Genomic DNA, 24,775 nt, shown 5'->3' with positions numbered 1-24,775 from the left:
GGGGGGGGGGAACCTGCACATGGAGCTGCACTACACCAACTTCCCGAGGAAGGGCAGGGGCAAACAAACACTCATTGAGGTGCTCAAGGTCGCCTCCAGGAAAACCTGAACCACCATCAAAGCCTCGCGCCACTCAAGCGTGCGGGAATGACAGATGGAATACCAAGCCTCCAAAGCAAACACAGGACAGTTTGCCAGCCAGGATGACTCTGGAACCTCGTAACAGACCCAAAAAGAGAACGGCGGCCCAAACCTAAAAGAAGACGGATCCATAAGCGAGGCATAATCCGGGTCACACAGGAGGTAAGCCGCTAGGGTTTCCCGCACCACAGACGGTAGGATGTGGTAAGCCGAAAACCTCTGGAAAGATGGAATCGACGCACCTGGGGGGGAGGGGGGTACACGGAACCAAACCCAGGGAAGGGCAGACACCAAATCCAATTCGTACGCAGAGGGGGAAAAAGAGAACCCTACTTCTTGCAACATTAAGCCTCGCTCAGAGGGCAGAAAAACCTAAGCGGGGTCCAATGGGGCCCAAGGCCCCCAAATCTGCCCCTCCCCCGTCCCAGGATCCTCCACCTCAGGACTCAGGGCCGAGTCATCCCCCAAAGCAACGGCCTCAAAAGAAAAGGCCGGCGCAGCCAAATAAGCCGGACGGAAGGGAGCCCACTGGTCAGACCAGGAGGTTTCGGCAGGGAGATAGGACTCTAATGCCTCCGTCGCCACATTGGAAGGGGCATCCCCTGAGACTGCCCGAGTCTCAAGACTAACTAAACCCTGTTTCGACTCCGAAACCCTCAACGTTTTGGGGCCAGAAGCAGGGGGGGGGGGGGCCAGAACGAACCACAGCAGGAGAAGGATGAGGGGGCACGGATTTAACCAAGGCCGAAGCGACCATCACCCCCAAGTCCGGGTCCCTATAAGCAAAATGGGGGCATCTGGGTGAACAACCAACCTCGCGCGTTGCAACAACCTAAAGCCCACATGCAATGCCTGTGCCGCCTGTACCCACAAAAAATCATCATTAGTTTGGGTAAACTGAGTCATCGGCAAGCAACAAAACTCGCAGGACTCCGGGTCGAAAGAGTCACTGACCCAACAAGCAGCGTGACGGAGGCAAAAACAGTGAGGGTCACCCTGAGACAAGGGGACCGAGCAACCCTCAAACTCCACGAAGCGAGGGGGGACTCAGGGAACACATCCATCGGACCCGCATGCCCCCTGGGGTTTCCCAGGGTCCTGAGACAGAACTCATGCTCAGGGAATTCCAGGCCGGGTACTGCTAATCAGCGCCCAAAATTATCGAGCAACTCTCTAAAGCTGAACCTCAGGGACAACTGCACTCACAGGGACCTAGCAGGGGGGTGCCACCAGAAAAGAACGTATGCAGGCAGACACAAAGGGGGAACAAGCAAGGCAGACCCCCCACCCCCCACCCACGAGGCAAAAAGAAAAAGAAAAGGAAAACCCCACAAGAGGACAACGTACCCAAGCTCAGCCATAGTGAACAGCTGTTACAGCCATAGTGAACAGGTGCTACTGCCATAGAGAACAGGTGTTACTGCCATAGTGAACAGGTGCTATTGCCATAGTGAACAAGTGCTACTGCCATAGTGAATAGGTGCTACTGCCATAGTGAACAAGTGCTACTGCCATAGTGAACAAGTGCTACTGCCATAGTGAACAGGTATTATAGCCATTGTGAACAGGTGTTACAGCCATAGTGAACAAGTGCTACTGCCATAGTGAACAGGTGCTACTGCCATAGTGAACAAGTGCTACTGCCATAGTGAACAGGTATTATAGCCATTGTGAACAGGTGCTACTGCCATAGTGAACAGGTGCTACTGCCATAGTGAACAAGTGCTACTGCCATAGTGAACAGGTGCTACTGCCATAGTGAACAAGTGCTACTGCCATAGTGAACAGGTGCTACTGCCATAGTGAACAGGTGCTACTGCCATAGTGAACAGGTGCTACTGCCATAGTGAACAGGTGCTACTGCCATAGTGAACAGGTGCTACTGCCATAGTGAACAGGTGCTACTGCCATAGTGAACAGGTGCTACTGCCATAGTGAACAGGTGCTACTGCCATAGTGAACAGGTGCTACTGCCATAGTGAACAGGTGCTACTGCCATAGTGAACAAGTGCTACTGCCATAGTGAACAGGTGCTACTGCCATAGTGAACAGGTGCTACTGCCATAGTGAACAGGTGCTACTGCCATAGTGAACAGGTGCTACTGCCATAGTGAACAAGTGCTACTGCCATAGTGAACAAGTGCTACTGCCATAGTGAACAGGTGCTACTGCCATAGTGAACAGGTGCTACTGCCATAGTGAACAGGTGCTACTGCCATAGTGAACAGGTGCTACTGCCATAGTGAACAGGTGCTACTGCCATAGTGAACAGGGGCTACTGCCATAGTGAACAGGTGCTACTGCCATAGTGAACAGGTGCTACTGCCATAGTGAGCAAGTGCTACTGCCATAGTGAACAGGTGCTACTGCCACTGCCATGCTACTGCCATAGTGAACAAGTGCTAAAGACACATAAAAACTTATAGCCCACACACACACACACAGCATCATTTCTGGTTCATTCTCCCATATGAATTTTACTACAATGTACTGTACCTAGAAATGTTACTACAATGTACCTAGAAATAATCCTCAAATGATGCTACAATGTACCTGTTGATAATCCTCAAATTTTACTATTAGGTACATATTAATTTTCTTCAATTTTCTTACAATGTACATGTTAACATTCTTCAAATTTTGCTACAAATTACCTACTTAAAATTATCTGTTAGATTAAGGACTTGTCCGAAACGCCATGCATGTTAGTGGCTTCACAAGAATGTAAAAACATCAATGCTATGTACTCTTATAAATCCAATGTACCTTCTTGTATACAGTGGTACATTTGTTGACAACTGACGTATGTTACAATTTTTGTGGTATACGATGTCAAATTCCTCGTAAAATTTGACTTGGTGTACGACATTTGCCTTGGAATATGACATCTGTTGATACTTGTATGGGTCGAGTGAGTGCATGGTTCAGCTGGGCGCAGGCGAGGCACACTCAATTTACCAGTGTGTCTCGCCTAGTGACGACCGCGCTTAAATTCTTTGTAAACAATTTAATTGTTTTACTACTTTTTTGGTTTCTGAATATAAAACTTCTTATTATATATCATGCCTTGGGTCCCAAGAAAATGAGTGGTAAAGTTCAATCTACTTTAACTGTGAGGATGACGATAAAGGAAAAACAAGAGATCATTCATAGTGATGTCTCACAACAGACAAGTGTTAAAACGTAGGGAAAACAAGTGTCTTTAGACAGATTCTTAGTAAGACAAGCACTCAGTGAGCCACAACCAGGTCCTAGTGTTATGCCTGCACAATTGTAGGAGGGATAGCACCCCAGAAATGTCATCACTACCTGATGTTATATAGAAGGGGACTCCCCTTCCAAACACTAACACCTCTCCTCCTCCTCCTCTCCCCTCTCCTCACCATCTTCCATATGCCAACAAGTCCTCAGTAAAGGTAAGATATACTGTAGTGCCACACATGAGTAGTATTCTGTATAAAATTCATTTCGAAGTTAATATTTTTGAATGTGTGGCACGGATTAATTCAATTTACATAATTTCTTATGGGAAAATTTGTTTCGGTTTACAATTTTTCGGTTTACAACCCGTCTCTTGGAAAGGATTAAATTCGTAAACAAAAGTACCACTGCACTGTATATATAAATAAATAAAACAAATATACAGGCATACCTCAGTTTAAGAGTTTAATTGGTTCCTGGAGACGCCTCGTATTCCGAAGCTAATTTCCCCATAAGAAATAAAGGGAAATGTATTAATCCGTTCCTAACTACCCCAAAAACCCCACATCAAACTAAATTTTTATACCTAATTCATCTAAATAAACCTACAAAACTATGTTCAAGTTATTACTTACCTTGCTGTTGAATGCTGTAGGCGTATGGAAGATGGTGAGGAGGTGGGAGGAGGAGAGGAGTTACTGTTTGGAAGGGGAGTCCCCTTCCATTATCACATCAGGCAGTGAGGACTTCACTGGTATGCACACTCTGGCACATTTTGCCTGCATACAACTAGGACTTGCTTGTTTTACTAAGAATTTGTCTAATGACACTTGTTTTTCCCTACATTTTAACACTTGTCTGTAGTAAGACATCACATTATCATTTAAAAGGTCAATGCAACGGCCTGCTACAGCTTTATCTGGGTGAGTTTTTTCAACAAAACTTTGCAGTTCTTCCCATACTTCACACATTTTCTTAATCAAGAAGGGACATCCTCTACTGCCTCTGCTCACAGCTATTTTCTTAGGTTGAACCTTACCAATGGCTTTCTTGAGACCCATGGCAAGATATATAATGACAACTTTTATGCTCAAATGGCCAAAAAACCGATAAAAAACTGTAAATCCTTGTGAAGAATTCAGGTGGGATAGTCACTGGACACGAGACACTGGTAAACTGAGGCGCGATCGCCATGCCACCACGCGCCAGTCGGCCTGTACACCTATCAACAAACTCGCGTCCCGAGGTAACCCTCGCCTTCCGAAACATATTTTTGGAGTAAATCCTGCTCGTCTTCCGAAAAACTCGCATACAGGGACACTCGCATTCCGAGGTACCACTGTATATAGATCGTTATACACACAGTTATATGTAACATTCTTCATTACTGTACGTATCCAATTTATTCCATAAGATTATTAAGAGATAGCACAGTATAGTACCACCCATCAAGTGTTTTTTGTATTTGTGATAACGTTACCTTGAAAGGCTAGTTCACCGCAATACATCAGGATAAATGGGAGGGGGGACCTCTGAGAAGCCACCGGCTTCCTGTCCTCATCGAGGCCACTAGTATTAGTGACCATCAGGTAAATTCAGGTTAATAGGTCTGTTCCTCTAAACACAAATACGTTATATAGTTAGGTACATGTCATATAGTATCAAGGAGGATATTGTTCACCTGATCACAGAGTTGGTTCTCCAGTCGGTCCAGTAAACGTAGTTACCAAACAACGAGATAGAAAATGGATGAGACAACAGGAGATGGTCTCGAAGAATCTGCAATAATAAAAATTTAAAATAAATCTCTTCATCTCTGTTTTTGAAGGCATAAACTAAGGTGACTTTGATTGTCTGTTTATCTATATATATCATTCATTGTTCATATATATAATTCAATGCTCATGTATATAACTCTGGTGTTTTGTGGGGGATTTTGTTTTTCTGGCCTGGTGCTCAGAGGTTCCTTGTTCCAGGGAGCCATCGAGAAGACAGGCCAAAAAACCCAGCGTTGAATGTAATGAAACGCCATTTTTTGGGTGAGTCCTGGAGGCTTCCAGGAGCTATCCAGGCTGATATGGATATACAGTACAAAATTAGCTTTCTGGCATAAGCCAAAGTGCATAGAGTTCTGCCTACCAGGGACCACGAGCCAGAACCTGGCCCCCCTCAGATGAGGCACGAGGAGCAATGGCCTATAGAAACCCCCTTGTGGTTGGGAGCATTCTATGTTTGCCATCAACCGGGTCTGGCATCCAGAAAGGTAGGCGCCCCTAAACAAATCCCAATTCTGGTGAAAATATTGCTAACAAAAGCCAAACAAGTGGAGAGAACTTCCAAAAAAAAATTAGCAAACAATTATGACGTCATTACACTGCCGCGCTGCTGTCTGTGAAACCCCCTCCCCTGCCCGGGAGTGAGAAGGAGTAGCCCCCAGACCCTCGTGTTGGCAATACAATGGTCAGTTCTTAAGCTGGATGTCAAAAACACACGAAAAACGCCACCAACCGGAGGGAGGGAGGGATGCCGAGGAGCATCCAGGACTCAACCAGAAAATAGCATTTCATAACATTCAACGCTGGTTTTCTGGTGAAAGCCCCGTTGGCTCCCCAGAGCTAATTGACCAAAGACAAGGAAAAACAGGGACTTACCCGGGCGGCGGTCAGTCCTCACTCCTTAACGCAAAGTCAAGACAACTGGCTGCAATCGCCGACCCAATGCAACACAGGCCTTACCAGGTCCAAGGACATTGACAAGGTAGTGAGCGGCCACGACCCTGTTCGACCTCCAAAAACTCAGTGCCCAATGTCAACTTAAGACATGTTGCCAAAGACGACAGCAAAAGCAGCAAACTTACGAATGTTGTGGACACGAGGATAGACTGCAGGCTGGCTAGACTTAATAACCCTGCGGATGACCTGGGAGACCTGAGCCCGAGAACAGGGAAGGAAGGAAACCAGGTCAACACAAAGCACATTCCTGGCCACTGAAGCCGAGTGCGTAAATAACGGCGGAGAACCACAACTGGACACATGACATGATGAACCCCGGCCTAAACAACCCAAGGACCCCCTCTGGAAAGCAGCAGTCTCATTCTTCACTAGAAAAGGAGGAGATGTCTGCAACTGAACAAACCAGGACCAAAAGAGCAGAAACGCCTGTGCCGGAGAAGAGCATGAAGCACCCCGGCCTGACCCCCAAAGGCCAATGCCAACAGGAAAAGAGCCTTAGAAAAATAGTTCTGAACCAAAATGCCACAACAAATCGAGGAGGAGAAGAGAGAAAAGAGAGCACCCAGTCCAATGATCAGGACAGTTCACGTGGCGTATGAGCAGGCCAGTGGTGAAACAATGCACGAGACAGCTTGCGGAAAGGAGCAGGCGTAACATTAATACCAAACGCAAGCTGGAGCAGCTCCGCCAGCGTTGCACGATATGAGGCGACATTATTCGGCATAAGATGACGGTCCTGAAAAACCACGAAAGGCAGGACAAAACAACCCTATCAGAGACTGAAGTACACCTACGCAGTGATAGGAAAAACTGGAAGGACTGCCAGGAAACTTCATACTGCTGCCGAGACGAAGCACGCAGATGGGAAACCAACAATGAAGTCACCTACGCTCCATACAAGTGATGATAGACCAGAGTCGGAAACTCAAGACGCGAAGACTCGAGGAGAAGAACGAACTAGCCTCATACCGGGCTGAACCGATCTGCTGAAAGAGGAGGAGCTGCTGGAAGACTCTTGGGTCCGGACACCGAGCAAGCAGCGCCTGAAATAAAGATTGGGCCGGCCACCAAGAAGCCAGATGGACAACTTTTCCCTGGTAAGTCTCCAAGGCTAGTTCTGGAGGTCCAAGGTTCTCCAAGGTCCTGTTGCTCCAGGACCTGGAGCAACAGCTGAACCGGGAAAAAGAGGTACTGTATAGGTAACCCCACCTCGCCCAGTCCTGGCAGCTTCGACCCCCAACAGCCTTGCAGTCAGGGAAGGGCGCCACATATACCAGAAGACACTTCGACCACACTAACGCGAAGAGATCCACTTCCGGAGGCTCAAACGTCTGGCAGAGCCAACAGAACAAGTTGACATTGACTGTCCATTCCATGGAAGGGTAATGAACCGGGACAGGTTGACCGCCAGGACAATGGACACCCCCAAACGTGAACTGCCAGGAGAGCTAAACCATGAGAACTCAGCAGACGAGTCACCCGATGTGACCAGCCCCAAAGAGCCAAGGACCGCAGTGAACTCCCGTGGTTCAGGCATTGAACCACCGGGGAACAGTCTGAATGGAGCAGCATCGTCGATCTGCAATCGACCCAAATCCTCCAGTGCGACATCTACACAGCCACGAACTCCCACACCGTGCTGTGAGACTGACAGGACGGACCCCACTGTCCCTAGCCGGCCTGATGAGCACTGGCCACAAATTTCCAGCCCAGAGATGAAACGTCCATGAACACATCAAGCAAGGGCTCAGGTAAGAGCCAAGGCACTGAACCCCGAAAAACCTGAAGAGGAAGCTGGCGACGCAGCTATCAACGCAAAGCCCATGGAGTCTGAATCCAGTAGTCGCAAGAGAGAGAGAGAGGTGGAAGGGACGTCCCCGAAGGAACCAGAACAGCCGACGAAGACCATTATGGCAAAGTTCAGGCTCCCACACAAACCCTCACGCAACTGAAGTGTGACCTGAGAGCCCCTTAGGAACAGACGAAGGCAGGAACGCAGGCGAAGCAGAGCCGCCGGAGAAAGAGACAAGGAAGCAGTTTGAGCATCCCATACAAGACCCAGCCAAAACCGAACCTAAGAGGGAACCAGATGGGACTTCCGCCAGTCCACCAAGAACCCGAACCTGGCGAGCTGGGAAAGAACCAAATCCCTGGCGAGCAGACACGCGGACTGGCTGGGAGCCCAAGCAGCCGGTTGTCGAGGTAGGCCAGAACCCGAACACCTAACAGAAGCAGGTGGGCCACCACGATCCAAGTAGGCATGTGAAAACGCGAGGTGCCAGATTCAAGCCGAATGGAAGGCAAAGAAAGCAGTAACCCTGATGCCCCACAACAAAACTGAGCCAGTCCCTGAACCCAGGATATGTATCGGGATGTGCCAATAAGCATTCATGAGGTCCAGAGACACCATCCAAGCACCCGGTTCCAACAGAAGATGGACCTGGGACAGAGTACAGTAGTCATCGGAAAGGAGGGGGACAAGAAACCCACGGGTTCAGACAGGACAGGTCCAGATGAACTGGAGGTCCGCGTAGTCCCATCTTGGGAGCAGAAACAGGCGGGAAACACACCTAATGGACAAAGACATTTCGACCACGCCCAAGCGAACCCACTCTGAGATGACCCGACAGAGCGCAGGAGAAGAGGCCTGACCTGTCAGCCCCAAACCCCCCAAAGGAGGAGGAACCACCCAACACCACCACAGGCTGCATGAAATGACCCGAAGGGCCCACAAATCATGGGACCAGGCGTGAGCAAACATAACAAGCTTCCCCTCACCACCCTGTCAATGGGATGAACCGCGAAAGGGCCAATGCACCTTACGAGCACCTAAACAACGGACAGGGAGATCTCCACACCGAACAGAAACAGATGGCATCGAAAACTGCGCTGGCACTGAATCTGACACCACCAGCCTACTGTAACGGGGGGTGGGGGAAATAGCTCTATCTTGTCCATTATTCCAACCCCCAGTTAACTAACGAGGCCGGGGGAAACAGCTCTCTCTAGTCCGTTATCCCGTCCCCAGTTAGCTAACTATTCTAGAGCACTCCCAGAGTTCCTACGGCAACCTCTCTCGTTCAACACCTTGTAACCTAGGTATTTGACTACCTAGGTGCTACGACTACAAGGCGCCGTAACTTGATCAGCTACCCGAAACTCTAGAGAGAACTCTAGAATACTTTTCACTGCCACAAACGTCTAAGAGAAAACGAAAGGAAAGAAATGAATAGTGAAGTAATTAGTGAGGGTTTGGGGTGAGAGGTAGAGAGGTGGGAGGAGCGAGGAGGGTCATTAGTTGAAAGTGAGAGTTTAGAGAGGGGTGGAGGGAGAGGTGTAGATAGGTAGAAGTAGAAAAGTAGATAGAAGTAGAAGAGTAGATAGTAGAAGAAGAAATAGGAAATGCTGCCACCATCCATTCAAGATCATTACATACCAAACAAGGAATGGAACTTGTCTGTATTACAATATTCTCAAAAGATGTTATTACCATGTATCAACTCCAAACATGTACTCATTAATATCATGAAACCAATAATCACAGAGGCTTTCTCATCTCAACTCAAAAACTCTAGGGAACAAAGTAAAGACCATTTAAATAATAGATTCAATTATATTTCACATGATAACTATCATAATTTAAGCAACTCAAATGTTCAAGTTTAATATGCAAAGTGAGTCATCATCTAAGAATTTGAGAACCCTACAACTTGACTGCCCCTGATCATCACACAACATATGTAAACACGGCCAAGTCACCTTAATGCTCAACTCACCAAGTGTCTGCCTATAGCTGGATAGAGGGGGGGTGGGGTTTGTAGTTGACAGAGACTGTCCCGCCCTGCTGGCTGACAGCCTCTATGGCTAGGCCGTCTTCTCTGCTCTCTGCTGGCTCGTCTGCTATTCTCTCTGTCTTGTTAATGCTCTCGAATCGATAGCTCTCCGAGTATATATTGGGGAACCTAGTAACTAACTCCGCCCACAAGTAGATAGCCTCAGGCACTCTACCAAGCCACTCCTTAAATGTCGGCATGTTTGAAGGCTACCAGGCTCCAATTATAAGATTAGCAGAAGCAAGGTGAAATTCGCATGATCTGACCTCAGGTCACTTGGGGTCATTAACTCTTAGAGGTGTGAGATTCAGGCCGCCAGAATGGCGCCTGTCAAATCCTTGTCTGTGACTCATGTATCTCTATGTATTTTAAATACAACTAAACCAAACACCTTACAGTGTTACACTACCACGAAGGGAAGAACCCCGAGCCCTGGCCTGACCCCGCCGGGAAGGCCCTCCCCCCCACGAGCTACCCGGAAGACAAATAAATCCGACATAGGACAGCAGCTAGCCGAAGCTGCCTGTAAATACTGCACAACCACAGACTCTGCAAACAGCAACGGACAAAAAGGTGAAGACAGTCTAAGAACCAGGGCCCAAGGTTCGTTTGTTCAAGGAAGACGTGAGCACTACCTGCCAACACGCGAGTCGTGAAGCAATAAATGGGCGAAACCGCATTACGCAGGAGCAATTCGAACAGCTTCAACAATGCAGATGATGCATGCACTGCTAAGGGCACCGCATCAGACCCAGAGGCGGCCCCAAGCTCCTCCACATCCACCTCAGGCCAGTCCGAGGACAGCTCAAGGAGGGAGAAGAAACACAGGGCCAAAACCAGCAGGACACGTGTACGCAAGTCCTCTGCGACCAATGCAGCTGAAAGGAAAGGAACCTGCACATGAAGCTGCATCATACCAACATCCCGCAAAATGGCAAAGGCGGACAAACACGCACGGAGATGCTCAAATTCGCCCCCTCCCCAGGAAAACCTGCAATGCCATCTGAACCTCCCGCCACTCAAGCGTGTGGGATTGACAGAATGTATGCCATGCTTCCAGAGAAGAGAGGGCAGTCTGTTATCCAGGATGACTCCGGAACTTCATAACGAACCCAGTAAAAACACGAAGATCCATACACAAAGGAATGCAGATCCATCACGAAAGTATAATCCGGGTCGCAAAGGAGGTAAGCCACAGTGGCTTCCCGCACTACATGGAACGGGATGCGGGAAGCCGAAAACCTCCTGAAGAATGGAACCAAAGAACCGTCGGGGTCATGGAACCGAACCCTGGAAGGGGTAGATGCCAAATCCAATTTGTATGAGGAGGGAGTGAAAGAGAACCCCACTCCTTGTAGTACCAAGCCCCACTCAGAGGGTACAAAAACTCAGACGGGGTCCAACAGGGAACCAAGGCCCCCAAGTCAACTCCTCCCCTGCCCCAGGAACCTCTAACCCCCCCCCCCCCACCCCACCTCTAAAGAAAAGGCAGGAACAAAGGGAGCCTGCTGGTCAGACCCAGAAGCTCTGGCTGCAGCATCAGGCTCGAATGCCTCCACCCCGGAAGGGGATTCCCGCGAGACCGCCAGAGTCTCAACACCAACTAAATCCTGTCCTGACTCGGAAGCCCTCAGATGTTTCGTAGCCGGAAGCAAGCGGGGAAGGAACCGGATGTTCAAGAAACGCGGAGGTTCGAGGGGGGGGTGGGGGGGGCGGACAGAACCAACAGTCGAAGCAACACCCCCATGTCTGGGTCCCTAAAACCAAAACGGGACAGTCTCGGGGCATTCGAGGAAGCAACCAACCTTTAGCATTGCAGCAACCTGAACCTAGCATGCAACACAGTTGTTGCCTGCACCCTCATATCACGATCAGTAGCTTGGGTGAACTGGAGCTCGTACAAACAACAAACATCGCATGACACCGGGTCAAAAGAATCACTGACCCAATACGCAGCATGGCTGAGGCACAACTGGTGATTGTCAACCTGAGAAAAAGGGAAAAAGCAACCATCAACCTCGCACAAAGCAAGAGGGGACTCAAAGGGTCACATACATCAGACCACAGAACCCCCGTGGGGTTTCCCAGGGGCCCCTTAGCCTTGGTAACATGCTAAGGAAAGCCCAGGCAGGGTACTGCAAACTGGCGTCCAAGATTACCAAGGAAACTTCTAAAAGCTGAACCCCGGGACATGTCCACTCATGGGGGCCTAGCAAGAGGTACCACCAAGAGCACAGATATGTATATATAAAGTCCCCCAATTATAGATAGGGGGCAACCAACCAAACATAAACCCCCCACCAGGCAGGAAAAGGAAAACAAAAGAAAAACTCCACAAGAGGACAACACGCTTAGGCGGAACAGAACCAGCCGCTATGAGAGGTGATAACTAGCTGTGCAGGATCCTGCACTCCTACCAGTGACGAAAACTACCTCCTACCCAGAGGCAAACAGGGGCAACAAAATCCCCAGCTGACTCCAAGGGCAGCCAAGTACCGAGCAGTGAAAGACATAGCAGAGGTAGATCCCAAGGTGACTTGTAGAAGGTGGCCCCAAGTCCCAAGGACAGTACTTACTGAGCACCTAGGGAAGGAAACCCTAGGCGCATGCAGTCTGAGTACCGTAGAATGTTACTCCTGGTTCACACACCACCTGTAGACAGACCATGCCACAAGGCACAGAAACTGGGACCAAAGCAGGAGTCAGAGGCACCAGACCATGCCAGTAGCACATCAGCCAAGAACTGATGGTTGGATTGCCAGCCCAAGAGTCTGGGGCTCCCCTTCCCTCCTCCCAGGGAGGGAGGGGGGTTGCAGACAGCGGCGTGGCGACGTGATGTCATACTCGTTGCTAATTTTCGTTTGGAGAGTTCTGTCTGCTTGTCCGGCTTTTGGTAGCAATATTTTCACCAAAATAGGGGTTTCTTTTGGGGCGCCTATCTTTCTGGATTCCAGACCTGGTCGATGGCAAACACAGAATGCTCCCAACCACACGGGGGTTTCTATAGGCCATGGCTCCTCGTAACTCTCTGAGCGGGCCAGGTTATGGCTCTTGGTTCCCGGTAGGCAAGAACTCCATACACTTTGACTGATGCCAGAAAGCTAATGTATTCATATCAGCCTCGGAACCAACGGTGCTCCCCCCAGAAAAGATGCGTCTTTTCACTATATAATATCTTTCCCGTACTAATATAAAATAAAATAAAAGATATTTATTATGTTCATACTGCAGCTTCAATATTCTCATGTTTTCAACTACAACAAACTTAAATATCTTCTTCCGTATTTTTTGTTATTTTCTTCCTTTGCTACTCCACTATTATGTGGAAGCTCTTGTCTTGACTCCCATGTGTGTTTGAGGTTCCCCCTCAGCATGACTATGACTGAGCTCTTGACTCTCATGTGTGTTTGAGGTTCACCCTCAGCATGTAGCTCCCAGATGACCTCAAGATAAGCCCAAAAGAATAAACAAAGTACCACTGCTCCATTGAATAATAATCTTTAACCCTTATGCTGCACCAATTATCTGTAATTACCTCCTGTGCTCCAAATGCCATTTGTGATTGTTTCCAGTTAGACTGATTAACTACTTTTAGTTATGTACATCTTGATGGAGTACTTTTAAATAGCTGATCACTTTTGGGATTAATAACTTTAAGCCATTCAGCAACCAGGGTAAAACAAAACTTTGAATATTAAAATCCAGGATGAAAAATCAAGTGTTGAATATAATGAAATACCTTTTTCTGGTAGGCTGGCAGTAGCTTCTTGTTGCATACTTCCTGGAACGTTCATGTCTGGCCTCCAAGACCCACATTAATCTACCGAGGAACCATCATCAGTATACCTGGAATGTTCAAGCCTGGCCTCCAAGACCTACATTAACTTACCGAGGAACCACTATCAGTATACCTGAAACATTCATGCCTGGCCTCTAAGATCCACATTAACTTACCGAGGAACACTATCAGTATATCTGGAATGTTCATGCCTGGCCTCCAAGATCCACATTATCCTACTGAGGAACTAGCACCAGTATACCTGGCCTCCAAGACCCACATTATCCTACTGAAGAACTAGCACCAGTATACCTGGCCTCCAAGACCCACATTATCCTACCAAGGAACTAGCACCAGTATACCTGGCCTCCAAGACCCACATTATCCTACTGAGGAACCAGCACCAGTATACCTGGCCTCCAAGACCCACATTATCCTACCAAGGAACTAGCACCAGTATACCTGGCCTCCAAGACCCACATTATCCTACCAAGGAACTAGCACCAGTATACCTGGCCTCCAAGACCCACATTATCCTACCAAGGAACTAGCACCAGTATACCTGGCCTCCAAGACCCACATTATCCTACCAAGGAACTAGCACCAGTATACCTGGCCTCCAAGACCCACATTATCCTACTGAGGAACCAGCACCAGTATATGGCTCTATCTTCGATTTTTGGAGAACCTGCACATCAGAGATATGCTAGAAAGAAATTAAAAAGGTGAAAATATGGCAAACAATATTCTACCAGAGATGAACAACAACAACTCTAGTTTATCATCCACTGTGCCTATTTCCCACAGAGAAATTAGTATCCATCTACATTCAGCACATATTAACATACATAAATATATAACATTACCTCCATGTGGTCTGTGCCATCATAGAGAGAAGTGTGAATGGAATCAGACTTGGCATCTATCCAGTAGATTCGACGTAAAGCATAATCCAGTGTTAATCCATTCGGCCAACCTCCACCAACAATCTCACTCACAACAAATACAACACGCCGACCTTCTCCAGACATACTGCATGACTCTATCCGTGCATTTCCTTCCTGAAAAAGTACAAATATCTTAGAAATCACAATAGTGACAAATTACTAAATATGTATTGTATGTTGTGTGTGGATGCACATCACAATTTACGCACATCACTTGTAGTTATGTTAAAGTTTGTCTTGCGTGGGTGCATGTTGTGTCAGGTAGATACAGTATGTCAAATACAGTTGAGTCATGTAATTACCCAAGTGTAGTTACAGGATGAGAGCTACTCTCGTGGTGTCCCATCTTCCCAGTACAGTGGGGCCTCGATGAACGGATGGTAATCCATTCCCAGAGACATATCGTAAGTCGAAGTGATTTTTCCCATAAGAAATAAAGGGGAATGAATTAATCCGTTCCCCACCCTCCAAAATATTAACTTACAAATACATTTTATTCTGAATACAATTTTTTCCTCTCACTACAATACAGTACATATGTTTATCTTACCTTTATTGAGGACTCTTGATGGCGTATGGAAGATGGTGAGGAGGGTGGAGAAGGAGAGGTGTTACTGTTTGGAAGGGGAGTCCCCCTTCCATTATAACATCAGGCAGTGATGACTTTTCTGGGATACACTCTCTGGCATGTTTGCCTGCATACCACTAGGACCTGCTTGTGGCTCACCACTTGCTTGTCTTACTAAGAATCTGTCTAAAGACATTTGTTTTTCCCTACATGTTAACACTTGTCTGTAGTAAGACATCACATTGTCATTTAAAGGTCAATGCAACGGCCTGCTACAGCTTTATCTGAGTGAGTTTTTTCAACAAAACTTTGCAGTTCTTCCCATACTTCACACATTTTCTTAATGAGGAAGGGACATCCTCTACTGCCTCTACTCAAAACTATTTTCTTAGGTTGAACCTTACCACTGACTTTCTTGGGACCCATGGCGAGATATATAATAATCAGTTTTATGTTCAAAGAGCAAAAAATGACAAGAAAAACAGAATTTCTTATAGGCATGATTGTCATTAAGCGGGCAGCTCTAGTAAACTGAGGCAAGGTCGGCCTGCGTGACCGGGAACCACGCGCTTGGTCGACCCAAATGTGTACCAACAAATATCGTTAGTTGACCACACTATCGTAAGTCGAGTCACATTTTTCTATCAAATTTACATTGTAACTCAAAATTATTGTAAGTCGGGGCAATCGTAAGTCGAGATGCCACTGTACTCTTTTTTGAATAACGTGTGCTACGTCAGGTAAGGCTTCATTATAACTGTAACACGTAATGTGCATCACATTAGGCCAAGACCGTCAGTAGTTTCAAAGCGTTATATGACAAAGAGTGCTGGGAAGACGGGACACCACGAGCGTAGCTCTCATCCTGTAACTACACTTAGGTAATTACACTTAGGTAATTACATGTTCCATATATTATTAATGCATGTTCCAAATATTCATCCCAATTCATCAGAGCATCAGCAGAGATACAAAGTAACCCAAGGTGTAATTAAACCCTGCTAAGCAAGACAGGGGTATGTAAAGCATAATAATGCATCATACTGTATCTCATAAGAATGATGGCAAAAATGTATCAATAATCAAAAATGCATGGCTGCTTAAAAATGTACGTATCACTACTCAGAAAATAACTTGTTCAACACTAAACATGCAACAAGTACAGTAGCTAGAAAAGATAAACCTATTAAATACTTTATTGCAATTTGTAATTTATTTAATTTGTTAATGCATATGAACTTTAAGTAACAAAATGAGTTTAAATTAATATACTGTATTGGTAAATGCTTTAGGCCTATATTTTCCTTAGTTTTACTGAATTTCTAAAAAATACGATGCTAATTATTTAGATTATCACCGAAGACTGATAATAAATTGAGCAGAAACACAGTAAAAGCAATTAGTCAGCATGGACATGTAATTCCTTCCTATTTTAAAGAATATAGCAAACTTTATAATAGATATGAGAGAGTTAGATTGTATCAAGTGTAATTTAGACATACTGTATATATGTATTTATGAGTCTGGGTGTATATAAATAGGAGGGAAGGAATTATCAGGAGATAGTGCCAAACCATTATGACTATATAGCACTTGGAAGGGATTAGGGTAAGGATTTGGGATGGGGATGGGGAAATAAATAGGAGCTGCCTCACATGGGTCAATAGGCCTTCTGCAGTTTCCTGTATTCATATGTTTTTCATATGTTCTTATTACATATGGTTAATTGACATACCTCCCAATCTGACCAAAACACCATGCCAACTCTCGGGTCAAGAGATATAGCTCGTGGGCTTTCCATACGCGAGGCGATGAGGGTCCGTCGGTATGATCCATTGAGTTTAGCCACTTCTATTTGGTCCAAATTACTCTCCACCCAATACAAATTTTCTGCCAGCCAGTCAACAGCAAGTCCTTCAGCTGTGGCTAGACCTGTCTGCACCACCACCTCTATGTTCGACAACGCTAAAACATAAGAGTGAAATATGAACACTGATCAAAATAATAGTAATACAAATAATTATAACACTAATAGCCCAACCGACACACATGAAAAGAAATTAAAGTGGCGGCATTACAATCTGCCATGAAGCCTTATCAAGCCATGATTGACTGATGAAGATTAAGCCACCCAAAAGGTGTCACAGGCATGAGTAGCCCATAAATCAAGTCATGCCATAGTAGGAGAATATAACACGAGAGGTGAGGTGCAAGGACGTGAGGGGTAAGTGCAGAAACAATCCATGACATGTCAGCAAACATACTGGGAAGACATAACACCAGAAGTGTTCCTCTCATCTTGTAACAACAATTATGTAATTACATTTAGGTAATTAGAAGGGTCCAGGAGGAAGTGGAAACATCTATCACTTTCATATTTTTCATATGTTCACATGTGTGTGCGAGTCGGGGTTTTGTTTCAGCCACGTTATTGTGCCTTATGCTCTGCAATTGTAATGAAAATAATAATGATACTAATAGCTTGATGGTAAATAAATTTGAGCATGGTGGTCATGGTTGACTCTCAATTACCAAAGGACAGCAATCATTTTCTGGGAGGTCTTCCCTAAGTATTCTCCTGAATAGGGAGCCACCAACGACCCACCAAAAAGAAGTGTTTCATTACATTCAGTGCTGGATTTATGAACAGAGGTGTTCCCAGACACAATATTTGATTCAAATTTGGTTAAGTAATACTTTGCCTGGCCCGGCAGGTCCCCTGCAGCGCACCGCAAGGTAGGCCGGACGATGCCCGTGAGCGCACAATCCAATGTTAAACTCTTTCACTCGCAATGCTTATACTTACTAATAGGAATATGCAAAAACTATTTGATGACGGCATTAATGTCATGTCCCAAACTACGTGTATTGTTTTATTGACTGCATGAACGTCATCATAACCCCAAAGTGTTAAGATCCTTTGAGAAAAATAAGATACCTTTTAGAAACATGACTTTCATAGCAACAAATAAATAAAATAGAAGAAAGTATACTAGAATGAAAAATAATAACCTAGATGATGGGACTGAACTGACATCACTGGATCCCCAGGCACGCATTTCTGACTAAAGCACGTTTCAGGGGAGTCAAGGGAGAAGGGTTTGATTCCATTGTATAACATCAATACTTTTCATAGATACATCATGTTCTTGAGATATCATCGTGTATATACCAGAATATTTTACCTCCAGCCAAGAGAGTCCCTCGATAAATCTTGTCATCCACTACATCTGTCCAGAATATAACATCGCCTTCATCTGAATGATAGAAGTCTAAGGCAATTGTATTCTTAAGCGACGAGATCAGAGCCTTTACCCCCATACTGTTATCCTTGAGGGTTATACTGCGTAGTTCATGCCGGTTGCTGAAGATGAGGTATGGAACAGCTGGGTCTGTAATGATCAGTTGACTCAGTACTAATATCCAGCATACAATCACCTCACAATGAATCATCAATGGTACTTTTTTCAGTTAAATACAAACAGTATATGCATGTACTGTATATTTCAAAGCAGTTATAATTCAATTCTACACTTAAGGGCTTACTATTCTAAAATTTACTAGACAACATGCAATACTAACCAGTACTTTTACAGGTAAAATGATCTGGTTCTATTTGGTATCCTTCAATACACACACATTTATGTGAATGTTTGGTCGGGACACATTCTTGAGAACATGTTCCCCACTGTTGGCAAGGATGGAGATGAGTGCACATGCGACCATCTGACAGTAGAGTTTGTCCTTTTGGGCATGTGCACACTGGCCCGCCAGGACCTTGGGTGCAGTTCTTGTGACAGTCCATCAGCTCACAATCAAAGGATCCTGAAAGAAATTTAATTTAAACATTGAAATTATTATCATTTTAAGATAATACGTATATCAACACAAATATTTAATTGACAAAGAAAGATATACAATAAGAGTGCTAACCATTAGCAACCACATCAGACCCATCCTCGACATTTAACACATCAGCACAAGTATTTCATCTATACATTACAGGCGTAAGATATGGATACTAACCGCAGCGACCACCTTCATCAGACCCATCCTTGCAGTTGTTATGTCCATCACAGAGGCTTGCTGGTGGGACACAGACAGTGCTGTTATCACAAAGATGACTTGGTGGCGTACACTTTACAGGGATGCTGGGACACATCTTCTCGTCGGAGCTGTCACTGCAGTCTTCCACACCATCACATTTCCATATATCAGGGATACAATGCTCTTCTGAACTACATTTCCATTCATTGTGTGAGCACTCAATAGATTCTGTAAGTGAAAAATATTTCACATTTATACTTAAATTTGAGTACAGTATATAATAAGAATTAATATTAGTAAAACATCAAATTAACTATTAAACTTCTAAGTCATTTAAGGACTACATCCTAGTTTGCATTAAGAAACCAGCATTGAATGTAATGAAACACCATTTTCTAGGTGAGCCCTGGAGGTTCCCTGGAGCTTATCGGGCTAATGTATGTTATATTAGACCGGGACATTAGCTATGGAGTTCAGACCTACCAGGGACCAGTGCCAGAACCTGGCCCCTTCAGAGAAATTTCAGGGAGCAATGGCCCTGGAAAACCCCCCCTGTGGTTGGGGTTTTCCCCTATTTGCCATCGACCGGGGTTAGAAACCCAGAAAGGTAGGCATAACAAAACAAACCCCCACATGGTAAGAAACTAACAACAAAAACTGAACAGAGAGGTAGAACTCCCTACAATCCCAAGGAAACAAGCAAACACAACACACCACCACTGCGCCGCTCACCCGCGCAGCCCTCCCCTCCCCGAAAGGGGGATAGGGGGAGAGGGGGGCCCCGGACCTCACTGCGCCGGCTGAATAGCACTCCAATTCGTAAGCTAATGTCAACTTGGACAGACTCTTCACTGGCCTCAGTTTCCTAGGTGATGTTTGCCTTTGTATCACTCACTGCCGTGTTGTGTGTTGTGCGGTGGCCAGGTGTTCCTCGTCAGTACAGGGGCTGTATGTGCTTAGAGGCTTCCTTCCTTAAGCGCCCTGTGAGTACTGCCTCTGCGTGTCAGAGTTATCTTCCCTGGGGCGTTCGAGAACCATTCCCGTAGAGGTTCTTGCTGCTCAGTATTTGCCTCGATATGTTCCTGGGTCTTCCTGGCTTCCAGATTCCCTTTCTCTGCTCTTGGAGCTTGGCATGGTTTTTGTGATACCCGTACGCTTGAGTGGTGTGAGGTTTCCTTGGCTTACAGGTTTTCTTGGAGGGCTCTCTCGAAATCCTCAGTGAGTGCATTTACGCCCCTGCGCTTTTTCATGAGATTGGATTGTTGCACGCTCAGGTCCCCAAGTTTTCACCTGCTTTGGTTGGTGAGGATCATCGCACTCACGATCATTTGGCTACGGGCATATAATGCTTTGACAGAGGAATGAACCGGGACAGGCTGTCCGCCAGGACACTGGGCACCCCCACACTGGGCTGTCCATGTTAACAGCACTGAGAGCTAAACCCCAAAAACTCAGCAGAAGATCCACTCATCTGCAAAGAGTTGTGGACCGATGTCCCCCCTCAATCCCTCATTTCAGACAATGAGCCACTGGGGCACAGTATGAATGGAGCCGGATCATATAGCCCCAAGCGAGCTGAATCTGCCGCAGCGAGAGCCACACCGCCATGAACTCCCGCACTGTGCTGTGAGTTTGATGGAATGACAGCCCCCAATGAACCTGACCGGCCTGGTGAGCAATGATCACAAAACCCCAGCCGAGGGACAAGGTGTCTGTGAACACATCGAGCGAGGAAACGAGTAGGTACTTAACCTTGAAAAACCCGAAGAGGAAGGGGGGGAGACGCAGCAGCCAATGCAAGGCCCCCGGGGAATGAACCCAGCAATCATGAGAGCGATGGAAGGGACTGCTTCGAAGGAACCAAAACAGCCTCTGAAGCCAAACCCGATCAGCGGGAAAACCAGAAGGTGAAGTTAAGACTCCTGCACAGATGCTCGAGCAACCGACGAGTGCCCCAGGACCCCCCCCCCCCCCCCAAGAACAGCCAAAGATGGGACCGCAGCCGGAGCAACGGCGCAGAAGGGCAGGACACCGTCACCATCCGAGAATCCCAGACCAGGCCCAGCCAAGTCCAAACCTGGGACAGAACCAAATGGGACTTCCTCCAGTTCACCAGGAACCCGAACCCGGTAAGCTGGGAAAGTACCAAATCCCAGCAGACTGGCTGGGAGCCCAGACCAACCAGTCATCGACGTAAGCCAACACTTGAGCTTCTAGCAGATGCAGACAGACCATCACAACATGGGTAAGATGCATAAAAATGTGAGGTGCCAGATTTAGCCCAAATGGAAGGCAGCAAAAGCAGTACACCTGATGCCCCACCACAAAACCTAACCAGTCCCTGAACCCCGGATGAATACCTTGTATTGGCACGTTCCTATTCATCTGTAGTGGATGGACTGTATTGGCCAGGGACCTCAAGGTCCCCGCACCTTGTGGTCCAGGGACACCATCCAGGCATTCGGATCGAGAAGAAGCCGGACCTAAGACAGAGTGGTCATCCGAAAAGAGGGGCAAGGGATCCAATGGTTCAGACGGGACAAGTACAGAATGAACCAAAGATCCACGCAGTCCCATTTCAAAACTGGGAACAAGCGAGAAACCAACTTGAGGGATGAGGTCGTTTCGACCACACCCAAGCGTACCCACTTCAGGATGACCCGGCAAAGCGACGTGGAGGAAGACTGCCCCACCAGGCCCAAACTTCCTAGAGGAGGAGGAGGAGGATGAGGAGCAGCCCAACGTCACCAAAGGCTGGAGGATGCGAACCGAAACGCCCACAAATCGTGGGACCAAGCATAGGCAAACAGGGCCACTGAAAGGGCCGACGTGACCCCCGAGAAACCAACCTTCGAGCAGAGTGACCACGGCACTGGCCAGACGAAGAAGGACCCAGAGAAGACGCCGGCGGAGAAACTGGCACCAATGGGGCCACCTTGAGCTACCAATGCCAAAGCCCCGGCACGACCACCCTGGGAAGAGCAAAAAATATTCCCCAGAAGCACTAACATATCAGAAATAGGACAGCAACTGCAGGATGGCGCCACCGAAAATTTAGTCACAATGTCCACAGAAAACAACAACGGACAAAAAGGAGATGAAAACTGAAGAGCCTGGGCCCATGCAGAGTCAAAAGAGAGGGCAAGGAAACCTTGGTGACACATGAGGTGAGAGGCAAAAAGCAGAGAAACTGTCTCCCGGAGAAGACACAAACAGCTTCAGCAATGTCACCAAGATCAGCTTCCCAGTCGAAGGCCTGGCACTCAAGGCCTCCACAGCCTCCGCAAGCCAGTCCAAAGACAGCTCCAGGAGGCTAAAGAAGTGCAAGACTGAAGCCAAATGACCGTGAGTACGGTGATCATCAGCAACCAAGGCAGCCGAGAAGAGGGACCAGAGCGTGTAACTACTGCAACCCAACATCAAGAGAAAGTGCAATGGCATAAAAGCACTCACGAAGGATCTCAAGAGAGCTATAAGAAAATCTGTAACACCGAGGAAACCTCACGCCACTCAAGTGTGTGGGTATGACAAAACCTGTGCTAAGCCCCCAGAGCAAAGGGAAGGTACTCTGCAAGCCGGGAAGACCCAGGAACTTCATAAATCACCCAGTATGGAGAAGAGGAACCAAACTCAAAAGAGACCGGAGTCCATAATAGAGGCAAATACCGGGTCACACAGGAGGTAGGCACCAAGAGCCTCCTGAGCATCTGCAGAGGAAATGAATCCAATGGAACCCGGTAACATACCCGGGGAAGAAAGGGGGGGAATAGTCGCCCCCAAATCAAATTCATATATGGAAGGGGGATACGAAAACCTCGAACCCTGCAACAACAACCCACGCCCCGAAGGCACCAAAGCCCAGGCAGGGTCAAACAGTGCACTAGAGCCCCAAGCTAACTCCCCCATGCCCCGGGAACCCCCAACACAGGCTCCGGGGGCAGAACCCACATTCACGCCCACCGACCCCGGAAGGCAAGGCAGAGTCCAAGGGAAAAGCCTCAAAGATGGGGGTCTGCTGGGAGAACCCAGAAGCCTCAGTGGGACGATTAGGCCCAACAGCCTTCGTATCCCGCATTGAACAAGGCAGCCCCTGAAGCCGCCCAAGTCTTGTCCTGAGCTAAACCCTACCCCGACTTCGAAACCCTCAGACGTTTGGGAGCTAGGAAAAGTGGGGAAAGAACGGGGCAAACCCCACCCACGAGGGAAGGAATCAAAGGAGCAGTCAAAACCAAAGTTGAAGCGACAAACACCCCCAATTCCGGGTCCCTAAACCAAAACGAGGCAGCTCTGGGGCATCCGAATGGACAACAAACAAGGCGTGTTGCAGCAACAAAAACCTACCAAGTAACACAGCCGCTGCCTGACCCCTAAGGTCTTTCAAAGAAGAATGGGTAAGGCGGATGACGAGCGGGGAACAAGACCCGCACGACTCTGGGTCGTAGGTGTCACCAACCCGATAAGCAGCATGACGGCGGCAGAACAGATGATCGTCACCCTGAGACTAGGGCCACGAACAACCTTCAAACTCGCACAAAGCGAGTAGGGACTCGGAAAACATATGCATCAGCATTGAGCACAAGGGGGTTTACTAGGCAGCAGGAGGGGAAATCCTGACAGGGAGTCCAAGCACAGGTGTAGCTAAAGCCAGTTGAACTCCGTCTAATACTGGGCAAACTGAACCCAGGAAGCTGTGCGTGCAACCTGGAGGGGGCCCAGAGGAGGACCACCCAACTCAACCTAGGAGAACCTAGTTAGAAGCTAGGCAGATCTCCTCTTGGAAAAAGAAAAGGAAAACCTGAAACTCTTGAAAATACAACACAAACAACCAGAGGCCAGAGAGAGAGAGAGAGAGAGAGAGAGACAATCACCATGATTATGCAAGCTGCACAAAACACTGTGTGCCACAGCCAGCACCAACAAAACTCCCTACCCAGGGCCAGACAGAGAGCCCCACAACCCCTGCTGAACCCCAAGGGCGAGGATAATGACAAGTGACATTATCCTCAATGGGAGTGCAACCCCAAACGACGAAGAGAAGAAAACCCTGAACACGCAAGGGCAGTACCTACTGGGCACCCAGGGAAGGTGGGTGCCCTAAACGCATGCAGCCTGACTACTAGTTTGAACACCTGGCCACTGCACAATAGACACACAGCTGGCACAACCGCACAGGGTAAAATCCAGCAAGAGAATGAGGCCAGAGGTAATGTCAGTTCTATAAAGCATCAGTTAACGAACTGCTGGCGTCAGCGCTTGGGGCCGCCTGGGCGAGGCTTCTATCCCCTTCCCCCCTCCCGGGAAAAGGGGGTCGCTAACAAGTGTGCGCACTGGTTGAGTGGACATGTGCTTGTTTGTTGTTTCCTTTTGGGGAGTTCTTAGCCTCTGTTCGGTCTTGGGTTGCAATGTTTTACCAGTTGGGGCTTGTAATAGTTCACCTACCTTTCAGGGTGATGTCCCTAGTCGATGGCAGGCATGACTATACTTCAAACAATGGAGTGCTTATAAGCTATTGCTCCCTATGCCTCTTT

The 24,775-nt window shown here is 47.3% G+C and overlaps 1 protein-coding gene across 1 annotated transcript in view; it reads right to left on the bottom strand.

The window, feature by feature from the left end:
* LRP1 (LDL receptor protein 1) overlaps positions 1 to 24,775 on the bottom strand; it is a 704,914-nt gene that overhangs the window by 334,577 nt on the left and 345,562 nt on the right. The window contains exons 24-29 of the mRNA XM_069324493.1: positions 19,227 to 19,475; positions 18,783 to 19,025; positions 18,386 to 18,592; positions 16,936 to 17,165; positions 14,552 to 14,746; positions 5,024 to 5,121 (exon numbers count right to left, since the gene is read on the bottom strand). Coding sequence (XP_069180594.1) covers positions 5,024 to 5,121; positions 14,552 to 14,746; positions 16,936 to 17,165; positions 18,386 to 18,592; positions 18,783 to 19,025; positions 19,227 to 19,475 — 1,222 coding nt within the window. The remainder of the gene's footprint in view (positions 1 to 5,023; positions 5,122 to 14,551; positions 14,747 to 16,935; positions 17,166 to 18,385; positions 18,593 to 18,782; positions 19,026 to 19,226; positions 19,476 to 24,775) is intronic.

This window comes from Procambarus clarkii, chromosome 14, assembly GCF_040958095.1.
Source record: "Procambarus clarkii isolate CNS0578487 chromosome 14, FALCON_Pclarkii_2.0, whole genome shotgun sequence".
Lineage (NCBI taxonomy): Eukaryota > Metazoa > Arthropoda > Malacostraca > Decapoda > Cambaridae > Procambarus > Procambarus clarkii.
The sequence above is the reverse complement of the archived record's forward strand: the minus strand, read 5'-3'. Positions and strand labels throughout refer to the sequence as shown.